At 42.6% G+C, this 24,136-nt stretch overlaps 1 protein-coding gene across 1 annotated transcript in view; it reads left to right on the forward strand.

Annotated features, from left to right (window-relative positions):
* Positions 1-1,642: 1,642 nt before the first annotated feature.
* The window catches only part of kcnq1.1 (potassium voltage-gated channel, KQT-like subfamily, member 1.1), a 39,915-nt gene continuing 17,421 nt past the window's right edge, over positions 1,643-24,136 (forward strand). The window contains exons 1-6 of the mRNA XM_061068380.1: positions 1,643-2,203; positions 11,688-11,778; positions 16,899-17,025; positions 17,430-17,508; positions 18,949-19,045; positions 23,338-23,478. Of these exons, the coding sequence (XP_060924363.1) occupies positions 1,857-2,203; positions 11,688-11,778; positions 16,899-17,025; positions 17,430-17,508; positions 18,949-19,045; positions 23,338-23,478 (882 nt within the window). The 5' untranslated portion in view covers positions 1,643-1,856. The remainder of the gene's footprint in view (positions 2,204-11,687; positions 11,779-16,898; positions 17,026-17,429; positions 17,509-18,948; positions 19,046-23,337; positions 23,479-24,136) is intronic.

Below are 24,136 nucleotides of genomic sequence, written 5' to 3' on the forward strand. Positions count from 1 at the left end.
CCGGTGGTAACAGCACGAGCCGGTTAGATTCCTGTTTAATATCTACCTGGCAACAGATCCTGTCATCACATGGTCGCTACTTGACTCCTTATAAAATCTATTGCAGTGAACTTGTTTCCTGCTCCTTGCACAAGCTCGGCCAAGGTCAGCGTGAAAAAAAAAAGAAAAACTCCTCAGGGTAACCTTGTCAAACTAAGCTGCTTGTGTCCCCAGAGTTCTATAGATTAGACTAACTCCAGGGTTGGTGACGTTACTTTCAAACTTTAATTAATCACCCATAAGTCAGGGAGCGGTTTTATGGAAATTTCAAGCTGTAATATCTTTTATGACTTTTGCTCTGGTATGTAATAATGTCATATGATCTATATTTCATCACTTATTCAGAGGTTTTTAATGTTCTGAACAGTTAAGAAGAGGGAAATAGTGGAATTGAGCTGAAACTGAATGTGTTTAGACTGTGGGAGGAAGCAGACACACACAGACACGTGAAGAACATGCAAACTTCACATCTAGAGACCTCAGGCAAACCAGGATTCAACCTACTTGCTGTGCAGAGGCGCTGCTAACCAGAGACTAACGTCTGAATCTCATCTCATACAAAAGGAGGCCATTTACATCTGTGCCAGTGAATTCAGCCAATGAGCACATGTTCTGGAGATAATAATCTTTTTTGAATAATAAATGGAAGCATGCACAACAATGCAACAATTAAAAATTAAAGATATGTTATAAATACATGGCTAATTATGCACGTGTTTGCGTATGAAAAGGAGGTTAATGTGCATGTATGTTCAGCTGTACTGCATAGAGGCCAAGATGTTGGAAACAGGTAATCTACTAATGAAAATGTTTCTCTCTCACGCTAGAAGAGTAATAATATTTTATTTCTTATATATACAAATTTCACTTTAAAGCCCAAACTTTCTTCTCAACCAAATACAAACCTGTTCACACATATTATTACAGAGCTTAATGAGAATAATGATATAACTGAAGTTAATAACCTTCAAAAACTGCATACTGCAATATCGTACTATATTATACCATTCTACAATATGCGATATGACATGGTGTCGATTATACTATACTGTACAATACGATAAGATACTATACTGTACTGTACTATGCAATGCAATACCAAACTATAGGAATATGATAATGTACTATATACGATACTATACTATACGATAAGGTAAGTATACTATAAGATACAATTTGATACAATACTATACTGGATACTGTAATTTACTGCATTATAGAATACGATACTACTATACTATAAGATACAATACTATTAATTCAATCAGAGTAAATGAAACACTTAAATACTTTGTACTGTGATATACTAGCATAGTTTAGAGTAGTTAAGTGTATATTCAAAGCTTCAGTTGTGTTTACACGTTTACAATTATGTATGTGTGATTCCTAATAATTAAGTGGAAAAGTCAAAGGTGTGTGTTTTCATATACACGCAGATCTGGTTTGTGGATGTGGATCAGGAGCAGATCTCAGGTCTGAAACCAGTGGAACCAGTGAGCAGCTGGCAGCCCACAGCTCTCCAGGCTGATAAGTGCTCTGGCTGGGGGGGGCAGGGGACATCCAGTCAGGGCTGAGCAGACTCGCCACATCCTCAGCAGCCCAGAGAGCTGTAAAGTGAAATTAAAGAAACACCATCCTGGAGATCAGGAGCAGTAATAACTCGCTTTATGTCGCAGCTTTACGCGCCGTGGCTCGATCTGACGCGCAGCAGCAGGTGAGCGCACATGGGAGGGAGCACGTTCCTCCGTTTGAGTCAGTGACTGAGGAAAAGTCTCTGAGAAGAAGTAGAGCCCCCCACAGGAGCGCAGCGGGGGGCCATGGTGTCGGATCCCGCCCCCTGTCCGGCCAGCGCACGGAGGTCCTCTGCAGCGCTGGCCCGTGGGAGCAGACCCCCGGACCTGGAGCTGATGGAGACCACCTTCAACGAGACCCCGCTGGACGAGGGCACGTTTCGATTCAAAATGCCAGGGGACGGGACCACCCCCAGTGAGGCACCCCCCATCCACCCGCACCCCTACCACTCCCACCCTCGGATGTCCATGCGCATGTCGGTGTACAGCACCGGGATCCGACCGGCCCTCACCCGGGCGATCGTCCAGGGACGCGTGTACAACTTTCTGGAAAGGCCGTCTGGCTGGAAGTGCTTCGTGTACCACTTCAGTGTGTGAGTCGTTTTTTTTCATTTTCATAATCATCCTGATCCATGGGGCATTAAAGGATATAATTGCAACTCTAAGATCCTAATTAAACAGGGAGTTAATTGCGCATGTAGAGGCTGGAAGCGCTACCTCCAAAGATCTGCTAATCCTGTGAGTTGGAGACAGATGCTGCACAGATCCCAGAGCACATCTGGGTGTCCCTCCTCAAGTATTATAGGGACATTTGAGTCCAGTCACAGCAGATTATACAAAAAAAATGACATATAATCCATCACAGGCAGAATCTGAGACGAAGAAAGGATCTTTTATCACCAGGCAATTAATGTCCCAGAGCAGGTTCTGTGTTTTGAGCTCAGCGAGCAACAGAACTTCTAAACTAATCCAACCTGACAGGGAGGGTTTAAGAATACTTTTCCTTCCTGACAGCGTGACAGGTGTGTGAGGCTACCTGCTGCTGAAGGGAAATACAATATAAATAATACAGCAGGTAATGAACATACAGCTGATGTGGTGGGGTGTTTATCTGATGAAGCTGAGAGACCAGTGGATCCAGACTGCTCAGGAATGTGGGATGTGCTCTCCCAGCTCCCCACTTGCTGCCACTGATAGCAGGCAGCTAAACTTGGCAGTGAGCGTGTGCTGTGGAGGAGGTATAGCAGCCACCCGGTGACCCTGCCGTGTCGGGGGGGGGGGAATACAGGGAAGAGCCGGCTGTCGGAGCAGGTTAGAGTCTCTGGGACTCAGAGGGAGCGTGAAGCAACACAGGGCAACTGCACATACATTAATAAAACTGTTCCAGTATCAGTAACAGGGCAGCGAGAGGCTAATTCGATCCCAGTTTCTGTTTAGGCATCAACATTTTGAATATTATATTTATTAATAAGCAAGATGAGACGCTTTTACTTCTCTAAATACTGATTTTAAGAAAGTTAGAGAAACAACAAGACAAACAAACATATTCAAAATAAGCCACACAGGTCGAAGTTCACCAAAGTTGAACTCAGGTTGGACGTGAGCGGAAGGTGAGTTTCACATTTGTGTGTGTGGGACTCTGCCTTCACTTTGAATGGGTGACGTCAGGGCCCGATTACAAAACACACACAAATGTCAAACCAAATATTGTGGGTCAAAGTTCACCAAAGTTGAACTCCACACGATAGCTTGAAAGACCAACGAATACGTCGTCCAGCGTCGGTGTCAAACGTCCCTTTCGTTGATATGTATGTTGGCGATCATCTTTAAAAACTGTTTTTTTTTAAACAAATCTTCCAGTTTGTCACTTTTATCTGTGATGGTTGAAAAAACACAGAGATCCAGGCTCCAAATCCTGTTTCCCACGGCTGAGCGAGCACATGCAGATGGTGAAAGTGGAACAAAGCGGATCCTCAGACATCAAGTCTGCTCAAAAACCAGCCAGGAAATTGCTTCCACTAAGACAGAGGCGTCCTGAACGTGCCTGTTGTGAGAGGGCGTCCGTCCACGTGAACGGGAGACAGAGCTAATATTCGCAGGACTGAAGTTTTATGCGATCGTATCTTTCACCGACAAAGACGACAGGAAGCTCGACACTGAAATCCAATCAAAAACTTTACGGAACAAACGCCCGGCTGCTGTTCATTTCTCCCAGTTATAGTTTAGTTAAATTTCATTAGGTTGCTTAAATTTCTACTGTGACTCGCAATTATCTTTTCTAACAAAACCCTCCATACGAGGGAGTGTTTATCGGGGCGGAAACTTTCCGGAAACTTTCCATGGGAAGTTAAGCTCGGGAATTTTGGGAATTTTGAAAAAAAAACAACAACTATGCAAATTAAACGCTGAGCAATAAAAACATAATTCAAAACTCTATTTTAAAGATGTATGGAATGCAGCACACACTGCATGTTGAGTTTCAACCCTCCACTGTGCATTCTTCCATCACATGCATAGATAACTCCCAGCATCCTTCACTCTACAGCAGGGCTACTGAGGCCTGCTGTAGTGTGCAGGACTAGTCAGGTAAGTTTCAATGATATTACTGGGGAAATATATATGCATGCTGATTGAGGATTGTTCATCTGTTCATCTAGCCTATTTACATTCATTTTTCCATCAATTGTAAAATATTTTCACAGACGATTCCAATTGTTTGGCTAACTATTTATATCTCTGGCATTGCATTAGTGTTTTTTTACAAACTTTTTTCTCATCTTATTCTACAGAACAATGCCACGTGCACTATTTCCTGTATGGAGACATTTCACCCCATCCAATGTAGAAGGAAAGGCTGTGTACATTTGAAATACTGTGCAAAGACCTATGTTAAGAATGACACAACGATGCAGAAGCGTATAGTCAAGTGCCCAAAGTTTCCTCAGGGCTCAAATCAGCCTATGACAAAACAAAATGTTTATATTTATGTCTGTATATGACAAGGTAAATACAGTTAGTATAAATTACCCACAAAATTTCCAGTTTATTCCCGTTCATTCCTGTTAATTCCCATGGAAAGTTTCCAGCTTTGAATATTCCCGGAATTTTGCAACCCTAATCGGGAGACTAAGTTACGATGATGTCTTTAAACGTCCTCCTGGTTCCTCGGGTTCAGTTCAGTGCCTTGTTTTGTTTGAGTAGGAGAAAATCAGTTAGGGACAAGCTCGGCCTTATCACTGACCCAGAACTCCAACGTCAGAGTCTTATCAGAGGTACCCTTGTGTGTGAGTGTATTTGCACATGCATATGTGTGTCAGCTTGTGTGTGTGTGTGTGTGTGTGTGTGGTGATACAGAGACTTCCCAAGTTGGTTTTATTATTGTAAAAAGGCAGCAATGGTTCATTTCCCTGAATAACAGAACAAGGCTTTGTACAATTAATAAACCATTCCCCCACGCTCTCTTGATTAGCACTTTGGAATGAAAGAGCATTTCTCCATGTTGTATTGTTTGCTGGCTTAGCACCACTCGCTTGTTGTCGCTCTGCTCAGTGCTGCTGCTGCAGCTTAGCAGTAAACGCAGTGTTTTAGTGTGGAACAGCATGGAGGCCTCCCACCTGCTGGCTGCAGACGAGTCGACCGGGAAGGTTAAGAGAGAAAACCCCCAAATCGGATGATGTGTTTTCAGAGCTCATGTTATGTCAAACAGAATCAAGCTGCAGGAAGTAAACGCCGACATAATTCTAATGATTTAAGAAGCAGGTCTAAGAGTTCACGCCTGGTGATTCTTTTCAATTTGAGCAACATCTCTGACTCGAGGTTGCTTGTGCTCGATCCTATACTTTTACAAAGTGTGGGGGGGGAAATAAATCTGCGCTTTTATCTTTTTTTTCCGTCTTCCACACTCCTGCATCGCTTCAAACATATTTCATTTGAGTCTGTTTTGCAAAAAGCACAGGAGCGGAGGTTCTTCACGGAGCAGAGAGACAAGGTCACTCGCTGTTTACCACCTTTTATCTCTGTGCTATTAACCCCCCCCCACACACGCGCCACATTGGCCGAGGCTTGTGTTGACTGTCCGAATCTCAAACAGGAGGGGGGTCTCTGGCCTTTAAAAGATCACTCTGATGCATTTTGTTTTATCTTCCATTGCCAAAGTCATCTCCCTGTGTCTTTCCTGTCTTTCATCACTTGACAGCACATTTAAATCAAATCAAATCAAATCAAATGAAAGTTTATTGTCACATGCACCAATGAGAGCGTCATCGGAGCAGTGAAATTCTTGTGACCTGGCAGGCAGCATCTATGCAGTAGACGGGCTTTACCAAATTTAAAAAAATGACATACCATATAACATATAACATAGTAAACTGAAGCAGCAGTTTACAGGGTGAAGGAGTGGGGTATATTAATTAAATAATATGAATATATGTGTAGTAAGTACCTATAAGTGTGACCTGTGATCTTGTGACCTGGCAGGCAACATCTACTTAGTAGACGGGCTTTACAAAATAAAAAAAGAACATACCATATAACATATAACGTCTAACATATAACATATAACATATAACATATAACATATAACATATAACATAGTAAAATGAAGCAGCAGTTTACAGGGTGAAGGAATGGGGAATATTAAATTAAATAATATGAATATATGTGAAGTAAGTACCTATTAAGTGTGACCTGTGATCTTGTGACCTGACAGACAACATCTACTTAGTAGATGGGCTTTACAAAATAAAAAAAGAACATACCATATAACATATAACGTCTAACATATTACATATAACATATAACATATAACATAGCAAAATGAAGCAGCAGTTTACCGGGTGAAGGAGTGGGGAATATTAAATTAAATATTATGAATATATGTGTAGTAAGTGTATTTGTATGGGTGGTGGAGCAGGATGTACATGGTAACTGTTAAGCCCGGTTTAGGCCGAGGCTTGTGTTGACTGTCCGAATCTCAAACAGAAGGGGGGGCTCCGGCCTTAAAAGCTCACTGTGATACATTTTGTTTTAATTCAAGATTCAAGATTCAAGATTCAAGATTCAAGATTCAAGATTCAAGATTCAAGATTCAAGATTTTTATTGTCAAATGCAGAGAGATAACATGAAGCAGTCGCTGGCAATTAAATACTTGAGTCACAGGCTCTCTTTAAGCAATGCTCAAGTAATTATCAACAACATAAAATAAAATAGAAATAGTTTAAAATAGAATAAAATAGAATAAAATAGAATATCAAAAATGTAAAATAGAAAATAAAAAATGTATATCTAAATATATATCTTTACAGATGAAGAGAAAAATACAACAACAATAGTGCGATTTGTGCAGTAGTGCAAATATTCAAATATGCCACGGTGCTGGTTTGGTGGAGTTCTTGCAGTTCAGAGGAGTTTCAAAGTCTTATAGCCTTATCTTCCATTGTTGAATTCATCTCCCTGTGTCTTCCCTTGTCTCTCATCACTTGACAGCACATTAAGCCCCGGATCAAAATAAAGGACGCTGGTTGTTCCACGCGGGAGATTTGATGCTAACCGCCAGTGACGCGGTCACTAGTGTCACCGCTCACTCTCATCCCGTGAGCTCGGCTTTGTCTTTACACTCGCTGCACAACCGACTGCAAGTGAGTGTGTCCGTCAATAATAGATGGGAGAGCGACGCTTTGAGCTTTTGTTTAGAGTTCAGCGGGTGCCTATGTAGCCGAGCCAACGTTGTTATTTTGTCTGTTGCTCCATCGCCGAGCCCACCGGTGCCAGACAGTGACACAGTATTATCTATAGGCCCTGGAAAGTAAAGCGGGTGGGGGGTGGGGGGGGGGGGTGAATTACGACGCTGCGGTTTGCGAGGGAGCCACTGACGAGCCAGAGAGTCTCCGATGGATTAAACGTGAAGCAGAAGCGTGCGCTCAGCATACTGAGTCCATGTTTTATTGGCGTCTCGAATGCTCGGAAATAATCTAAGCAGAGCATCACTGACGAATTACAACCGTTAGCGTGTGGAAAGTTTGATGTTTGTTTCGGGTTTCTTTTCATCCTCTCTCAAGCCGCCTGTGTCACATTTTTAGGAAGCACGGTGACCTGCTCTGCTCCGCTCAACAGACAACTGTGTGCTTACTTACACAGGGGGGGGGGGCTGCCTTGGGTTTGATGTCGTTTTGCAGGAGAGCAAAACTACAGAGTCGTTAGTGCAGCGCTAGTGTTGTCGACTTGTTCTGTTCTCTCAGACGGGCCCAGCTGCTTTGTTAGCTTCTCTGAGAGGTTCTCTGCTCGCTCCTTTATCTGTGTTGACGTGTGTTGTGCACGTTCAAGTCCACGTGTGTGTGTGTGTGTGTGTGTGTGTGTGTGTGTGTGTTAGTTTAAAAGGGGGTATTTGGATTCCTGGCGAGTCTTCAATAAACTGGAGCTGCAGCGTGTTGGTGATAAGGGCGTCCGTGGTGCAAACACAGAAACCAGAACTCCCTGTGCACATAGTTTCCATCAGGTCTGCTCATATGGGCACGAGACGCCGCTCGTTCAGTCGTGTCTGCACAACAGTTTGAAACGATATCAGCAAGACGATTGTGGAGCAAACGCTTCCGCCAGCACAGGTCCAGATATGTCACTTCCATTCTGGGTTTCCTCAATGTCACAGTTCCACCGGATCAACATGAGATTTGGTTACAGATCAGTGACTGTAGAAGTAGATCAAGGTCACGTTTCTACTTCCTGAAGCCAAATTATCCAGGATGTGGGCGGGGCCATCTTGGTGACATCATTTGGCGTTTGCGTCATGGGCTAATCACTAGTCAATCTCAGCTTATAGCATCGAATATCAAAATCCAAACTTATCAGCAGCCTGAGCACCTGAACTTACATCAGTGTGATAACAACTACTGATTGTTGACATGTACTTTTACTTTTTAAAGTGGTTCTTGTCCCATCCCTCAACATGGAGGAGGCAGGGTGTATGGGTGTATACCTCCTTTGAACATTTGAACATTTGCACTAGACTGTTATTTTTTTTACTACTGTATTATCCCGCCTATAGTGTATTCATATTCATATATATTTATCTTGCTCATAGTGAATTCATCGTTATTATATCATACAATACCTCCTAATACTATTAATACTATTCCATATATATTTCTTACTGTAAATATCTTGTTTATTCACATATTCCACCTTAAATATGCACAATACTCTGCACTTTTACTGCCTTTTTTGCACTTCTGGTTAGATGCTAAACTGCATTTCATTGTATTAGTACTTGTACTGTGCAATGACAATAAAGTTGAATCTAATCTAATCTAATCTAATCTAAAAATTACCTCGCCATCAGGGGGCGATTCAGATGTTTTCACTTATTGGGAAATCGTCACGTCATCCATTTCCTCATACACCTTCTGTGGTTTTAGATATTCTTGCAAGTAGTGATTTTACCATCAGCCTCTGTTGTTCTTTGTGTTCGGTGCTAATTAGAAAAATGTCAACATACCAACAACCTCTGAACTGAGACTGTAAACATGGGAAACATTAACGCATCAGCACGTTAGTACCGTTGTTAGCATTTACCTCAAAGCTCCACCGAGCCTCAGTGAGCTGCTCGCGTGGCTGCGTCCTCGGTCACAGGTGTTAAGATGTGAATGTGTAATTTCCGTGTCCCTAATTTGAACCTGGATGCCGGTTTGAGTCTGGCTGCGTTTCCAACTGCATCTCTTTGAATTCCAAAACAATACTGTGCCCTATTTACAAAAACAAGTCAGAAATACATGTCAAAATCCAGGTTTTTGCCTCCGTAAAAACAAAGGGAGGCTCCATATTTTATTGAGCTTTTTTCTCTCATAAAGAGGGAGCAAACAAAGTTGAATAGGTTTATATATATTTTTAGTTCTTTGAGGATCTACTTACAAAGTTTTCTTAAAAGTCCATAACAACGCTCCAGGTCTATGAGTGTGTCTGTGAACATATAAGGTCGATTCATGCAACTATGATGCAGTATTAGAAGTGCTCAATGTACTCAGCTTTAGAAATAAGAGAAGGCATCAGGGTCACACTTCATCGAAAAAGGAAACAAACCCTTTCACCTGAGTTTGTTCTGTTTGTGCCACGTGAATTCATTCAGAGCTGCCGTCCTTCGTCGCTCACACATCTCTTGACCTGCGTGAATTTAAATTGTGTCTTTGACCCAACCAGTCTGCGGAGTTTCATCATCACATCATGCGGTTCTTCATTCTCTGAGATAAGTCAGTAAGTGTAATAGCAGCGGCTGTAGTGCGTAAACAGGAATACAAAACCGAGGGCATTCATGGCTCGGCCGGCTGAAGCACCCGAGCACAAGGTTATGAGTCTGAGAATGAGTGATTGCCGTCAGCACTGCTCTCCCATGTTCATCCACCACCGTCAAATTAAACAGGAAACTTTAATGAAAAGCTGTGAAACATGATCACTACAATCTATTCACCATACGCATAAGCTGCAAAATATCAAAACACAGACGTGCAGAGATTTCTGTTGCTTCTCAAATATGTAAATTCTGATGGAATTTTGAATTTAAAAAAGTCCATATGAAAGAGTTTAACGTCAATGCAGCACGAAGCCTCATCTGGAATAAATAAAATATGTTTCTCTTAACCCGGGGGGAGTTACAGATGCAGTTGGAACCCATGTGACCTTGAGGGGGACTTAAGAGAATGTTGAAGAGAGATTTTGTGTTTGTTGATCGTGTGTGTGTGTGTGCGTGTGTGTGCGTGTGTGTGTGTGTGTGTGCGAACCTGTTGGATTATTATTTGTCGAGTTTATGTGCTTTGCATTCATATGCTGGAGTTTAACAGGTTTGCAGCTTTTCCTCTGGGGAAACGTCCTTGAACGTTTGCTTGAATTCACTCAGATACTTTTTCATGATCAAATATCAAGTAGTCTCATGTCGTTCTTTATTTATTTTTGAAAGTGGTTCAGAAGAAGGTTATTTCGGTTTTAATCAACGTCTGATGTGTTGACATAAACATCGGCTGAAAAAGTGGAGGGGGGGTGATTTGTGTTTTAATGACTTGCCTGATGAATAGGTGACGACTTTCAGATGTCAGCTCTCTTGACATCTTGACATCTTCACCTTTTATGTGTATGGCACCACCATGAGACTATATAATCATTTACACTCTCAGATCATAAATATCAGCAAACTAAATACACGTGATTTTTATCAGACGCTAGTATCTGTGACGACCTGTCCTCTCTTCCTGTTTCATTTTGTAACTGTCTGGGTTCATGAACTCCAGCTTCACTCCCTCCCATTGCTCCCAGCACCGCTCTCACCACACCAGCACCTCTGCACCAATCCCTCACTCAGTATAAATTACTCCTGCTGGTTCACCGCTGCTCTGCAGGTTGTTGCACTACTTCCTGTCCGACATTCATTCCTCATGTAGCCCCCCCGTGTCTGACCATGGCCTGTTTGGGTTTCTGCCCGTGTCCTGGAAGTTTTGCTGCCTTGTTCTGGTTTTCTGACTTTTTCCCTGTTTTGGGATTTTGGGATTTTTAGCTCTGTGCCTGCAATAAAGCTGAATTTGTGGATTTGAACTTTGATTTTTGCCTGATTCCTTATCGTGAGTCTCTGTTCTTGATCCATTCATCAGACTATCTTTCCTTGAAACAAGTTCTACGTTGCAGCGTTAAAGAAATTAGAAAACAAAACAATCCTGAATCTCACCCTTAAATATATGTTGTAAATGATTTTGGACATTTATGTTAAAGTCCAACATTCCTCTTAAATTCAATCAAGCCTCACCAAATTGCAGACACTGATACAAATCCGTGCTCCAAGTATAGATTTACAATCTCTGCACGATTTCAAGAGAAATTCACAACCCTCCTGCATCTGCCCCCTTAATTAAATCTGCTCCAAAACTAAATGGATTCTTCCTAAGGTCACATGCCTATTTCAATAAAATTGGTCAAGTAGTTTTTGCATAAACGTGGAAACAGTATGACCATTCGACCAACGGCAACAAAACATAACCTTTGTCAGAACAAGAACCTTTAACACTATTTTAATGACGTTCGATTGTTTGTTTTTTCCTCTCCAGGTTTCTCATAGTTCTGGCTTGTCTGATCCTGAGTGTCCTCTCCACCATCGACCAGTACCAGGCTCTGGCCCACACCACACTCTTCTGGGTGGTGAGTGTTGAATCTGATTCATTTGAAAAGTGACACCTGGACTTAAACTATACAAAATAAACATTTTGGTGACCCTCAAAGTGTTTTAAAAGCACTAATCAGATCAGAGGGAGGCTTAGCTAAGAGGTGCTGGTGATGTAGTAGTTTATCAGCTCTATAAGTTATCTACAGGTATCTACTGTTCTCTCACAGCTGGATGCATCTTCATCTTAAAATCCAGCAGAGTTTGGATAATGTGACATCTAGATAGCTTTCTCCTTTCTGACTCTGTGTCTCATTTCCAGTTTTCAGTCGATCTTTTAAAAATAATCCTCAAGTCAAGGTTCTGCAAAAACTACACCTGGATCCATTCTGCCTCTGAGACTAAACCTCAATCATCTGCTTCAAATGTGGGAGAGAGGGAGGTTAAAGAACATGGCCACAAATACAAGGAGTTTAAACACAGTAAAAAAAAACAACTGCTCCAGCACCTAAAGTATATAAAGGTTAAACAAGTCAAACCAACTCATGATGGGATTAGACCTGCTCCTAATTTCCAAACGCAGGTTTTGAAACCACTTTCAATTCCATCGTCATTGTACCAGTAATATTTTGGTTTCATTTCCTGAATAGTAGGAGAAAGTGGAGACGCGTTGTCCTTCTATTTTCTGACAGATATTTCCATTACATAGTTACATGAGCAGATAGAGAGAATATTGATATACAAATTGATTTTAAGAGAAAATCCACTGTTGTATCACACGTGTTACAGTCTGTAATGTTTTTCCTGCTGTAAGGTTGTTGCTGCAGATGTTCCTCCTGCTCATCTTGTAGATTAGATCTGAGTTTGAGAAGTTGCCTTTTCCAATGAACTATGTTGTATTACTAAAAAGTTACGCCACACCGGTAAGAACCGACGCTCGCAGGCACTCGGGGCTGCAGCTCGGGAGGCATCCGGAAGAACAAAGTGTGTGTGTGTGGGGGGGGTCTTAAAGAGCCCGGAGCTAATGATGCTTATTTCAGTCGGAGGCGTTGCGTAACAGGCAGTTTGAGATAAATAAGCATTTTTCTTTGAACTGTGAATCACACAAAGCAGCCGGAGAGGAGTCGTAGAATAAAATTATAGAGCTGGGAAAGAGAATAATGTGTAAAGCTTTGTTCCTATTTCGCGTCCAATAAATCGTTTTGATGATTTAGAAATGAGAACGATGCTCAAACAACCAGGCAGATAACGTTCTGGTCATTTTCACTCTATGTTGATAAACCTGTTTAATTAGGCACATGGTTAATATGCAATTAATGTTTATCACATCCTTTTTTGTTGACAATATATTTTTAAAGGTGTCGCTGCAACAATCGACACCCAGACCAAAAGTGTTGCTATAGAAACGAATATCAAATCTCAGTTTTTCTCGTTTCAAAAGCAATTTCATGGATTGATTGACCTAACTACTGGCTCCCGAAAACAATTTAAGGACACATTGTTTGGAACAACATCAGCTTTTTCTTTTCTATGAGCAATTTCAGGGCGTCCCGCAGGCCCAAGGGGGCAAAGGCACCTCCTCTGAAAATCAATTGTAAAAAACTTAACCCCCCGAGACGCCAGTTTGGGTGACGGGTGGGTCTCTGGGGCTCAGACAAGAGAAAACCAAAGAAAGGATGGAGAGGAGGGTGAGGGTTTGTGATGGTGGAGGACGGGAGCGTGTCACGTGTCACCAGTTCACCTTGGCCTGTGGATAATGGGATGAAATGGTCATGGCTGTTCACGAGCTGGCACGCCACAATCTCGAATCCTATTGTGCTCCTGGAGACTCTGCTGCTGAGGCTCCTGTGTTTAACTCAGACCTGTAATTAAATAGAAGAGTTTGTATTTTGTCACAATTTAACGAGATGTATATTTATGGTGAAATGTGTTTTCTTTTCCTTGCACTGGCTTCACCCTCTGGAGATATTTAATCTTCTTATTCTTCTGCATGGATAATGAATAATTAATATTTACCAGGCTGCTAAACCAACCAGAATCTCAAACATTCATCTTTCCAATCCTCCATCCCACAGGGGCCCATTTGTGCTTTGTGCTTTCTAGTTAAGAGATTTGCTCTGACCCTGGCTTTCCCTCACATCTCCAACCACAGAAGCATCTTCCTCTCCGTCTTTCTTTCTTCCTTTCTTCCTGCACACTCAAGGTTAACGCTGTTTTCACTCCGTTACGTGGAGGTGCTGCAGCGGCCGACAGTGTTTGGCCGGATGTCTGAGAGTCTGCCCAGAGGATTCACCTCCTCACAATCCTGTGTAAGCCCACGAGTCAAATGGACTTTGAACTATTAGGTTTAATCATTTATACGTTTAAAAAAAAGAAGAGTGTTGCAACATTTCCGGGGAACGGGACGTGTTTAACTTTGTTGCTTGACTGACAAAGAGCACAGAGTCGCCCACTGGTGCAAATTACATTATTGGAAAGGGAGGATGACGGATGATGGGGTTCGAGGAAATGAGGGGAGGAACTGAGATGTCGAACTGGGATCGATGATGGGTTTTGGTGGAAAGATGCTGTGGAGAGGAACCCAGGAGAATGATTCTCTATGTGGGGGGAAGTGGTCAGAAGATGAATACTTTTATTTTCCCCCGTGTGGTTCCTAAGATGAGAGAGAAGGCAAAGGAGGACGACAGGAGGGGTGGGGGGATGACCTGCATTCATGGCTTAAAGCAAAATGTAGCCCCCTTCTCTTTAGCGTAATCAGATTTGATTCAACAATGGAGGCATAACTTACTTTTATATTTATTTTAATTTGTTTACGGGAACAAGTATATTTGTTTCTAATTAATAATGAAATAACCTAAAGTCCATTTTAACTTCCTGCACAAACGATAAAAACCGTCTCTTGGCAACAGGGCACCAGATGGACAGAAGAATGGACAACCAACTTCTCAATCTACCATCTGTGAATCAGACTCTAGAAATGGATTGTTATCATTTAATAGGAAACATATTTAAAATGAGCCACTGGTTTTCTAATTGTCTTCAGGTACAGACGAGTTGAATGAGGCTCCTGCAGGACCCAATAGACCGAGTGTAGTTTGGACCTCGTCCCACTTTCTCACCCGTGAGGACCTCGATCACATGACCTTGTAGCTGCTCAAACTTTCCATTGTTGTGAGCAATACTGGGCAGAGTTTGACCAAGTGTTGTTGTAGTAAAATCGAAAAAAAATCATTATACATTCTCGAAAAATAAGGTTTCAGGGTTGAGAATGAACAGAATGACAGAGAGAGAGAGAGAGAGAGAGAGAGAGAGAGAGAGAGAGAGTTCCAGTTTTTGTCAGAACATTATGATCACAAATCTTATTCCACATTTTATCAGCAGATTTGTGACATGACCTCTGACCAACACATTTTAATAATAAGGATAAACTTAATTTATACAGCACCTTTTGGAAAGCAGGTTTACAAAGAGCTTAACAGAAATGGAGAATACTTCTCATACATACAAGGTTAGTTAAAAATGTAAACAAGTCAATGCAAGAGATAATTAAAAAACCTGTATATCAAATATCTTGTGGATGCCATTTTATAAGTTTTTCCTTTGCATCCGGGCAGATATAAACAAGGTCGCTTCCGTCTTTTCTAATACAACACAAGAACATTAAGTCACAGTGACCTTTGAACTCTGGAGATTAAATCAAATTAAATTGACAAACTGAACCGGAGCCTTTCCTGAGATGAAGCGTTTTACATGAGCTGCCTCTGACTGTGGTGTCACCTTCTACACGGGCATGAAAACAACCATTTAGATTCTCCTCTATTTCTCCTTTTCAACCTTCAAGTAGAAACCCCTCGGAGAATAAATCAGAAACAAAAACATTTTAAACATTAGCTTCCAAGAGCCCAATTTCACACATTCTGACGTTTGATGAAGTTCACTGATGTCTCCGTCTTTGGCTCTGATGGAGGAAGACACCTCCGACTATTCCCAGCGGATCCCATCCTCCCTCCCTCTGCCACTTTCCTCCTCCCACCATCCTCTGCAGAGGGATTATGTCACCATGAGGAAATCTTCGAAAGGCCATTGATTTGCTCTCAGACGGCTTCATTTGCAAAAACGCTTGTCAATTATTGAGGGACACGTGGGGGGGTAATTGCAGTCTCATTCACACCAGTTCATTAAATGCGATTTTGTGCCGCACTTCATTTTTATAAAAATCCATTGGCCCTCGAGGAGAAGTGGAGGAAACCTGAATGGAACGGAAATAATGATGCGTTAATTGAGAAGCTCTTAGCTGCGTGTTTGGCGTGGGACTCGTGCTGTGTGGCTCAGTTCCAGTAATTGTCATGTGAATTACAAATAATTAGGAGAATAACAACCAGAGGAAAACTAGGGGACAGACAATCCAGATGTGTGTGTAAACACGAAGCTTTTTTTTTACCAGCAGCTGTTTATCTCAGCACTAAAGATAGAGACAGTTAGTACATATTAAAACTAAATATATACGTATATAAACTAAAACTAATGGATTAAATAAAACTTTTATATTCACATATTTGTGCAGATTAAATATTGTTTTTGGAGACACCAATACTGTCTTTTTAAAAACAACTTCTACACGACAAACTCATTTTGCACAAATATAATTGTGACCAAACATATATAGTAATTATTATATCTTGATTCATGGCACAAAAACAGAATTATAACGTCATTTTGCAGTGGAAACTTAGCTTTGGTCCACAGAGGCGCCCGAATCATCGAAAAATAGTTTTTCTTTAAGTATTGGTCTCAAAACATAATCACTGTTTTCGTCTATCAGGTCCATTTAGTGCACTTAGCAGCAGAACTACACAATGAGTCAGTGGCTTGGACCAAATTACACTTTGAGAAATGCTGGATCTGTGGAAGCAGGATCAATAACCTCTAATGAATAACAGTGATGTCACCAGGTCTGCGTGAGGAGCTGCACTCAACAGCTGCCTCCGTTCAATTCACCCGATATCTCTTTTAATTCTCACTTTGCTGAAGTCGAAGCAGCTGTTCAGGTGCTGCTGTGTCTTTATCTCCCCCCACCTGTCCGTCTCCTTCATGTGTCTCTTGTCCTGTGTGTGTGTGTGTGTGTGTGTGTGTGTGTGTGTGTCCTTGTCGCTGCCAGGAGATCGTCCTTGTCGTGTTCTTCGGCGTGGAGTACTTTGTCCGCCTCTGGTCGGCCGGCTGCCGCAGCAAGTACGTCGGCATCTGGGGCCGACTGCGCTTTGCCAGGAAGCCCATATCTATTATAGGTGAGTACACACAACCCCCCCCCCCCATCCTTGCCAACACATTTCCATAAAACACGCACACAAACAGACCTCTCATCACCTACACCACCCACGCACGGCATTTAAACAATAAGTGTAATATATCCTGAGCTGCATCCCCAAATGAGAGATCTCACACAAATTCAGCGTGAAATTAAAACTGTCACTGATCTTTTTCTACCTGCAGTCTTTCATTTTTAAAATTAGGAGGCTTCAGGTTATTTAAATATGCAGGAATGAATATTTTTGTAAAAGGTGTTATTTCCACTGATTTATAGAAGACTAAATGATAAACTTCTGCTTCTACTGCACTTTGGTCTTTCACGGATGTAGGACAACACTTCCACCTGTTCATTGAACTACTTCTTGCTTCTCTATCCATACAGACCTGATCGTGGTTGTTGCCTCGGTGATCGTTCTGTCGGTGGGATCCAAAGGGCAAGTGTTCGCCACCTCTGCTGTGAGGTGAGAGACGCTGCTTCTTCTTCTGTGAATAAAGATGGACGACACGTCTCCTCTTTCCCTCCTGTTGCACAGAAATGAGGCAAAAACTATCCCGAGTGCAGCAGCTGCCTGTCGGTCGATCGTGATGTTTCACTGCCAAATCAAGCAGTTTTTAATAATGTGTGTTTGGGTAAATTGCTAGATTGTATTTGGATTTTTAAATTGAGCGCGTGGATCGATAGCTTTTGATTGTTGTTTTGTCAGGTGTTTGGACGATATGTCTTCGAGTGGCTGTGAGGATTTGGTTAGTGTGATAACAACTGCATTAAATTACAGAATCCATCTTTGGAGAAAGAAATGTTTTAGCCTTCACTTTGACTTTTCAGTTTTGGTCCATGTCCCATACATTAACATGGAGGAGGCCTGTACATGACCAATACTGCAGCACCTATAGCCATCAAGATGATTTGGCTTCACTTTTGTAGAGCAGTCACATCGTCCATCTTTATATACGTTCTAAAACTGACCTTATCTCTAACCTTAGTCCTTTCCTCACTGGTCATAAACCCACCAACACTTCATAACATCTAGTTTCTGTCTGCAATGGGAATGAATTCATTCGATATTCACTCCAGGGTCCAAAGACTCAGTATAAACTCAGATCAGCAGCCTTGGAATCGTGACGAACGCGCTAATTGTGCGAGACAGAAAGGTGAGAGAGCTCCTCGGCTTCTAGGGCGTTAGTGACATCGAACATGACGCACGGCTGCTGGCAAAGGGAAAGGGAATCAATCGCCTTTGTTCAGAGGGTTTACCCAAATAAAATAAACTGCTTATCATCGAATTTTGGGGTAAATTTGAAGATGGTGTGCCTCTAAATGTGGGGCATCACTTTTGGGAAGACCCTCTCCCATTTCCCATTTTTCCCACTTTGATATTAAATACACCAAAGATCGAGTCTGGATCTCAACCTTATCCAACATCTATGGAACGACTGTGAATCAGGTTTTATCCTCACTAACGCTGCTGTGAGTTAAAGAGAAGCAGAACGTGGCCCTGGGCTCGGGGGGTTATCATTTTGTTTTTGTACCATAAATCAAGATATAATAATTCTTATAGATGTTTGGTCACAATTATATTTGCGCAAAATGAGTTTGTTGTCGCGTAGAAGTGTTTTTTAAAAAGACGGTATTTGTGTCTCCAAAAACATAATAATAAAACAGATATGAAATAGTTTTGGACTGAGATGTTAAACAATGTTTAAACAAACATAATGATGTGATGTCTTTTCCGTCCACATAGTTTTGCCTCTACTTTGTGTGTATGTGTGTGTGTGTGTGTGTGTGTGTGTGTGTGTGTGTGTGTGTGTGTGTGTGTGTGTGTGTGTGTGTGTGTGTGTCTGTACAGCACATATATCTACATTAATTTAGTTTGATTCCAACGCCTTTTGTTGTCTTCCAGAGGGATTCGCTTCCTGCAGATCCTGCGCATGCTTCACGTTGACCGGCAGGGAGGAACCTGGCGTCTCCTGGGCTCGGTGGTCTTCATGCATCGGCAGGTACACAAACACAAACACACACACACGGATCTTCAAACGCCCGGGCTTCTGATTGCTACAGGTAAAGGGGGGGGGCTCTCTGGCATCTGGGATTTAAAAGCCTCTCCTCATCATGTAGGCCATTATTTTTTATTACTCTGCCGCTCGGAACAAAGTATTCATATGGAAATGTGTCGTACGGCTAAAGGAATATTCAGCAGCGAGCCACAGGAGGTGAGCTGAAGTGTAATAGGTCTGGGTTTTAGGGGTGTGGACTCTGACAGAGCAGTGGTGATGATCCCCCCCCCGGCCCCAGTAGCTGTCTCCAGTGTCTGTGTGAGAAAGAGAGAGGGTGATGAAGACGAGCAGAGCATCAGGGACGTTGCTCTTCCTCGTGTCGGCCTTGGCTGAGGACCACCTTGTCCCCGGTCATTGACCTCAGCTGTAGAGAGAGTGGGCGTCGGTGCAGGTTGCCCTTCACCACAGGACTTTTCACTCGGTGGGAAATAATGCAGCTTTCACATCTTGACGAGCAGCCGGCAAACACTGGTGATGAGGAAGCTATGCAGAGAAACCGGTGTGGGTAGATGTCTGCTTGCAGTGGTGTTGCAACAGGGTGGGCGAAGCAGGTAATTGCTTGGGGGAACCACAGCGGAGAGGGGGGGGGGGGGGCCCAGACCAGGACTGATTGTTTGTTCAGAGCAACTGCAATTGTTTGAGAACCTTAATTTCTATAATCGGCTCAGGACAGGGGACTGCAGCGATACCATGGTGGGAAAACCTCCTCACAAGAGCTTTCTGCACAAACTGGTCAATCTCAGAGGTTTGTTTGAAGACCAGAAAGAATCTATGAATTGCACAGAATGTCCTTCATCCCCGAAACATCCGGGGCCGTTAGGATCAGTGTAGGGATGTCACGATACAAAAAATTCAGTAGTCGGTGCCAATACCAGTAAAATAACACGATTCACGATGCCAATTTCGATACCACGGTAAAAAGAAAGAAGGATTTTCTATGATTCCAAAAGTGCATTCTTTGGATGTTGTTAATTTCATATACAGTAGTTTAATGTGCTTGCGCATATACTGTGGGTTATACGGTAGTTGCGGACGCATGTGAGTGACGCATGTGAGTGACGCAATGTTGTGAGACACGTTATGCATTAAAGCGAGCTTAGCATTGATTTACAGTTAATATGAATCAGAACTAACCTTGAATTCTTTAAACAAATCCGAATGACGGTCTTTCAGGTGCTTTGCTAAATTGGAAGTATAACCTCCCTCGGTCTGAAGACCACGGTAGCATCCTTTGCATAATGGCATCTGTGGATTAATGATAACGCCACGGTCATCTGCCTCAAACGCAAAGTACTTCCATACACGACTCTTTTTGCCTTTTTTATCAACAAGTCGAGCAACAGCCGCAGCGATCGCACCGATGCTAATGCTAAGTTGCTAACAGCTGCTGGCATCGGCGCTTACGGTGCTTGAAAAAATGGGCATCGTCTGTGTTTTGTTATCTTAGTATCGAAAGGTATCGTAAGCATCGGTTCTCGTGACATCCCTAGATCAGTGTGTACACGACAACACAGGGAATCAACATGCACTAGTTTTTCCTGAGCACAAGTACAATACATCTTATATAGTGTAGCTCCAGGTAATGTGTATATTAGTTTCCTCTGTTAAAAGACGAAGGAAACGGCAAACTTTCATGTTCCTGTTCTTTTACTGCTGGTCGACCAGGAAAAACTCATTAAGTTTGGTTATTCAATTTAAAATGAGCATTTTTATTTCCTTGTGGTTTTGGGCTCTGAGACTAAAACTGTTTTGTTTATCTGTGTTCTAGTTTTCACAAGGTTCCATGATACTTCAGGAGAAAAGAATTGTAGACATCGGTATAAAGGAATTATCTTAATTTTGATATTAAAAGAAGTGTCTGTACAATGTAAGGCCAGCTGCTCCCTTTGGCCTGAGGTTTCCCTAAGTTCTTGCAAAGCTCCTGCCTGCTTGAAACCCTCTATACAGGTTAAAGTCTCACTGTGGGTCAATTCTTCATTTGAATTATCCAAAAATCCAAAAGTGGCTATTTCCATTTTTGTTATTTCCGCAATCACGATAACAATCCTCCAGATTCCTCAACCCACAGCCTGACAACCTGCAGCCTGACAACCTGCAGTGTAGATTTCTGGGAAGATGGAATTTAAATTCACATAATGTTTCCTCCATTATCCAGCACCTGTGTTTACCGCGCACCCCGAGTGGTGGAGCACTGCTGCAGACTATCTGAGGCTTTTAAGGGTCTAATTATACTCCTCACTGGCTGGTGTGGGACGGGCCCTAATGTGGCACACCTGTCACATAGATCCTCAAATTCTTGTTCGTGTTGTTCTCTCGTTTCCTGTCTTGCACCGCCCCGTGGAGGATGTGCTTGACTAAGGCCCCAGACAGTCCCTGGCAGACCCGAGGGAAACACTGCTTGCACTCTCAGGACAGTTGAGGTCAAGCTCCCATCAACCTGCTCCCATCAACCTGCTCCCACCAACCTGCTCCCATCAACCTGAACGTCTTCTGAGTACTCCTGCCCTTTTGTGTTAACAGCTGGAGTTTCTATAGTCGACAGCGTTTCATTCAGTCGAATCGTCGTCGTCCAGTAACTTTAGACCCTTCATGCTCATCTTGCTTCTGTATGGCTCATCTGAGGGAGGACCGTAACGTTACGTTGTAGTAAAACTTGTTTTTCGTTTCTCTTTTTCTCCATGCTGGCCAGACTGCTGGAAACCATTGAGAGGAAAACTTTATATCGTACATTCTCTGCTTCATATCGAACACTCGTTGCTTTTTGATCCTTCGATGTTGGCTCTACCTATCATTGTGAATTCACCAAGCGTTGGATTGTTCACCCACTAATAGGGAACGTGAGCTGGGTTTAAATTAAACAGTCGGATTCCCATGGTTCCGCACCAGTTCTAAGTCAGCTGCTAAAGAGGGAACGGGTTTTTATGTTTAACAATGTTATTATTATTATTATTATTTTGTCGGGTTATTTTTTTGTCGGATTATTTTTTTTCTCGACGACCCAAGGGTGGGTCAGGATGCCCTGGATGGGCAGTCTGTGCAAGGGGTTGTGCTTCAACAGCTGAGCAACCAGGTGTTTGGCTCCATCACTGATACTGAAATGTGCAGGGAATGTGTTCTCACGCAAAAATTAAATAGACAAAGAAAACATATATAGCGCGGTGAAAACTCGGTGTCCTACACGTTGAAAAAACCTGACGAATATGTCTAGAGAGTTTGTGGTGATAATGGATAATCCAGTAATAATCCAGTCTTCATGTTATATCAGCGTCAATACACTCTGAGAAGCATTCTGCTAGCTCGTGACTCGCAAAACACAATTTGCCCAGTGGTTCCTCGCCGGCAGATGGGAAGCACACGTCTCCTGAATGTGTTTGCCGGGTCGTAGCGGCCGCGGCGCTTCTATTAAAACCTTTAGTGGCGACTTAAGGACGATGCACCTGAATGCGTTCGGAGCTGTTATTTCCAAGAATGAGGCGCTTGTAAGTTGCAAGCGGGCGGGTGTTTGATGAAAGTGTTACAGGCTCTCAGCGATTTCCCCCCGGAGTTTCCCCCTCGCATCATTATTCAAGAGTCTTTCATTTTGAGAGCATTATTTCTTCATTCCACGTCCAGATTTTTGAAACTGCCTCAAAACTCTGCCTCCCCTCTCTCTCTCTCTCTCTCTCTGTCTCTTTCTCTCTCTCGCAAAGTTGCTGCATGAATGCAAATTTGCTCTGCTCCAAACTGTTTGTCTGCACAACTCTCAACTATTTATTTGTGACCCATTCTTAAAGATTCATGCCGCAGCTAGGATCAAATAGGCTGGAGGTCAGAGAGCCACAGACGAGGGGGGGGGAGGAAGTTGGAAAGTATTGAAAAACTGACTAATGCATTGTTCATGTGGGTCTCATAAGAGCAGAAATATGGAATAATGCCAGATCGATCGTTTAAGCACAACAGCTTTCTCCTAGAAGAGAAGCCCCTGAGCTAAAGGAGAGTGTGAGTCCACCTCTAGCTGAACTGCAGGAGAAGGCAGAGACAGACGAATACCACGAAAAAGATTTGAATCATCTTACTCACAGCACATGTACATGAATATTCACATCCACATGTCGTGCTATCGGCAAATACAGCCGCGCTGGACCAGACCCAGCCACATGGATACTTCATCATTTTAATTCCTACATTTAATTTATTCACATCTCCTTGTTTACCGAGTTTGAGTAATATGCAATTGTACCTTGTGTGTGTTTCAGGAGCTGATCACGACCTTGTACATCGGCTTCCTGAGCCTGATCTTCTCCTCCTACTTTGTCTACCTGGCAGAGAAAGACGCCGTCGACAGCAGCGGCTCCGTCGAGTTTGGGAACTACGCCGACGCTCTGTGGTGGGGAGTGGTAAGAGTGTGTGTTTGTGCGTGTGTGTGTGATGTTAAAGATGGTATTTCATGTATTTAACGATGGACGATGAATCTCCAGTTCATCTCATTGATTGAGGAGTGGAACGGTGGTCGTCAGGTCCCACCCACACACACGCTTGACCAATAGCAAGCCGGTCTCAGCTGTCAATCATAATATTTCAACACATTTTTATAGCATTAAATACGTAATTAAATCAAACTTAATCAAAAAATGAACCCAACATACATCAGGGGGATGAAGACTACCCAACATGACAGAAACCATGTTTTTGCATGTGCTCTATAATTTTGTCCATGTATCAGTTATTGATCATGTGAGGATTAAACAGCTGATCTGTTTTTTTATATTTACGTGGGTGTGTCCAGGTGTAACTTCGATGAATTGTGGGTCGGCATTTTAAAGGATAGTTTGATGTTTCCTATGCTAAAGGAGATAAGTTAGGAAGCATTGAAGCTCCTCTCGTTAGGAAGGCTCCTAAGCAAAATAAACTATTGGAACTTTGCCCCTGTGTGACTCTTGTGAGCAGCTTAGTTGTTCACCAGTGTTTGAACCAGGGACTCGATATTTAACGACACCTCAGGAAGTACATTTGAAGATGAGAAGATTAATTGTCCTCATGTGTTTGTTCAGTAGA

This window comes from Limanda limanda, chromosome 3 (assembly GCF_963576545.1).
Source record: "Limanda limanda chromosome 3, fLimLim1.1, whole genome shotgun sequence".
Lineage (NCBI taxonomy): Eukaryota > Metazoa > Chordata > Actinopteri > Pleuronectiformes > Pleuronectidae > Limanda > Limanda limanda.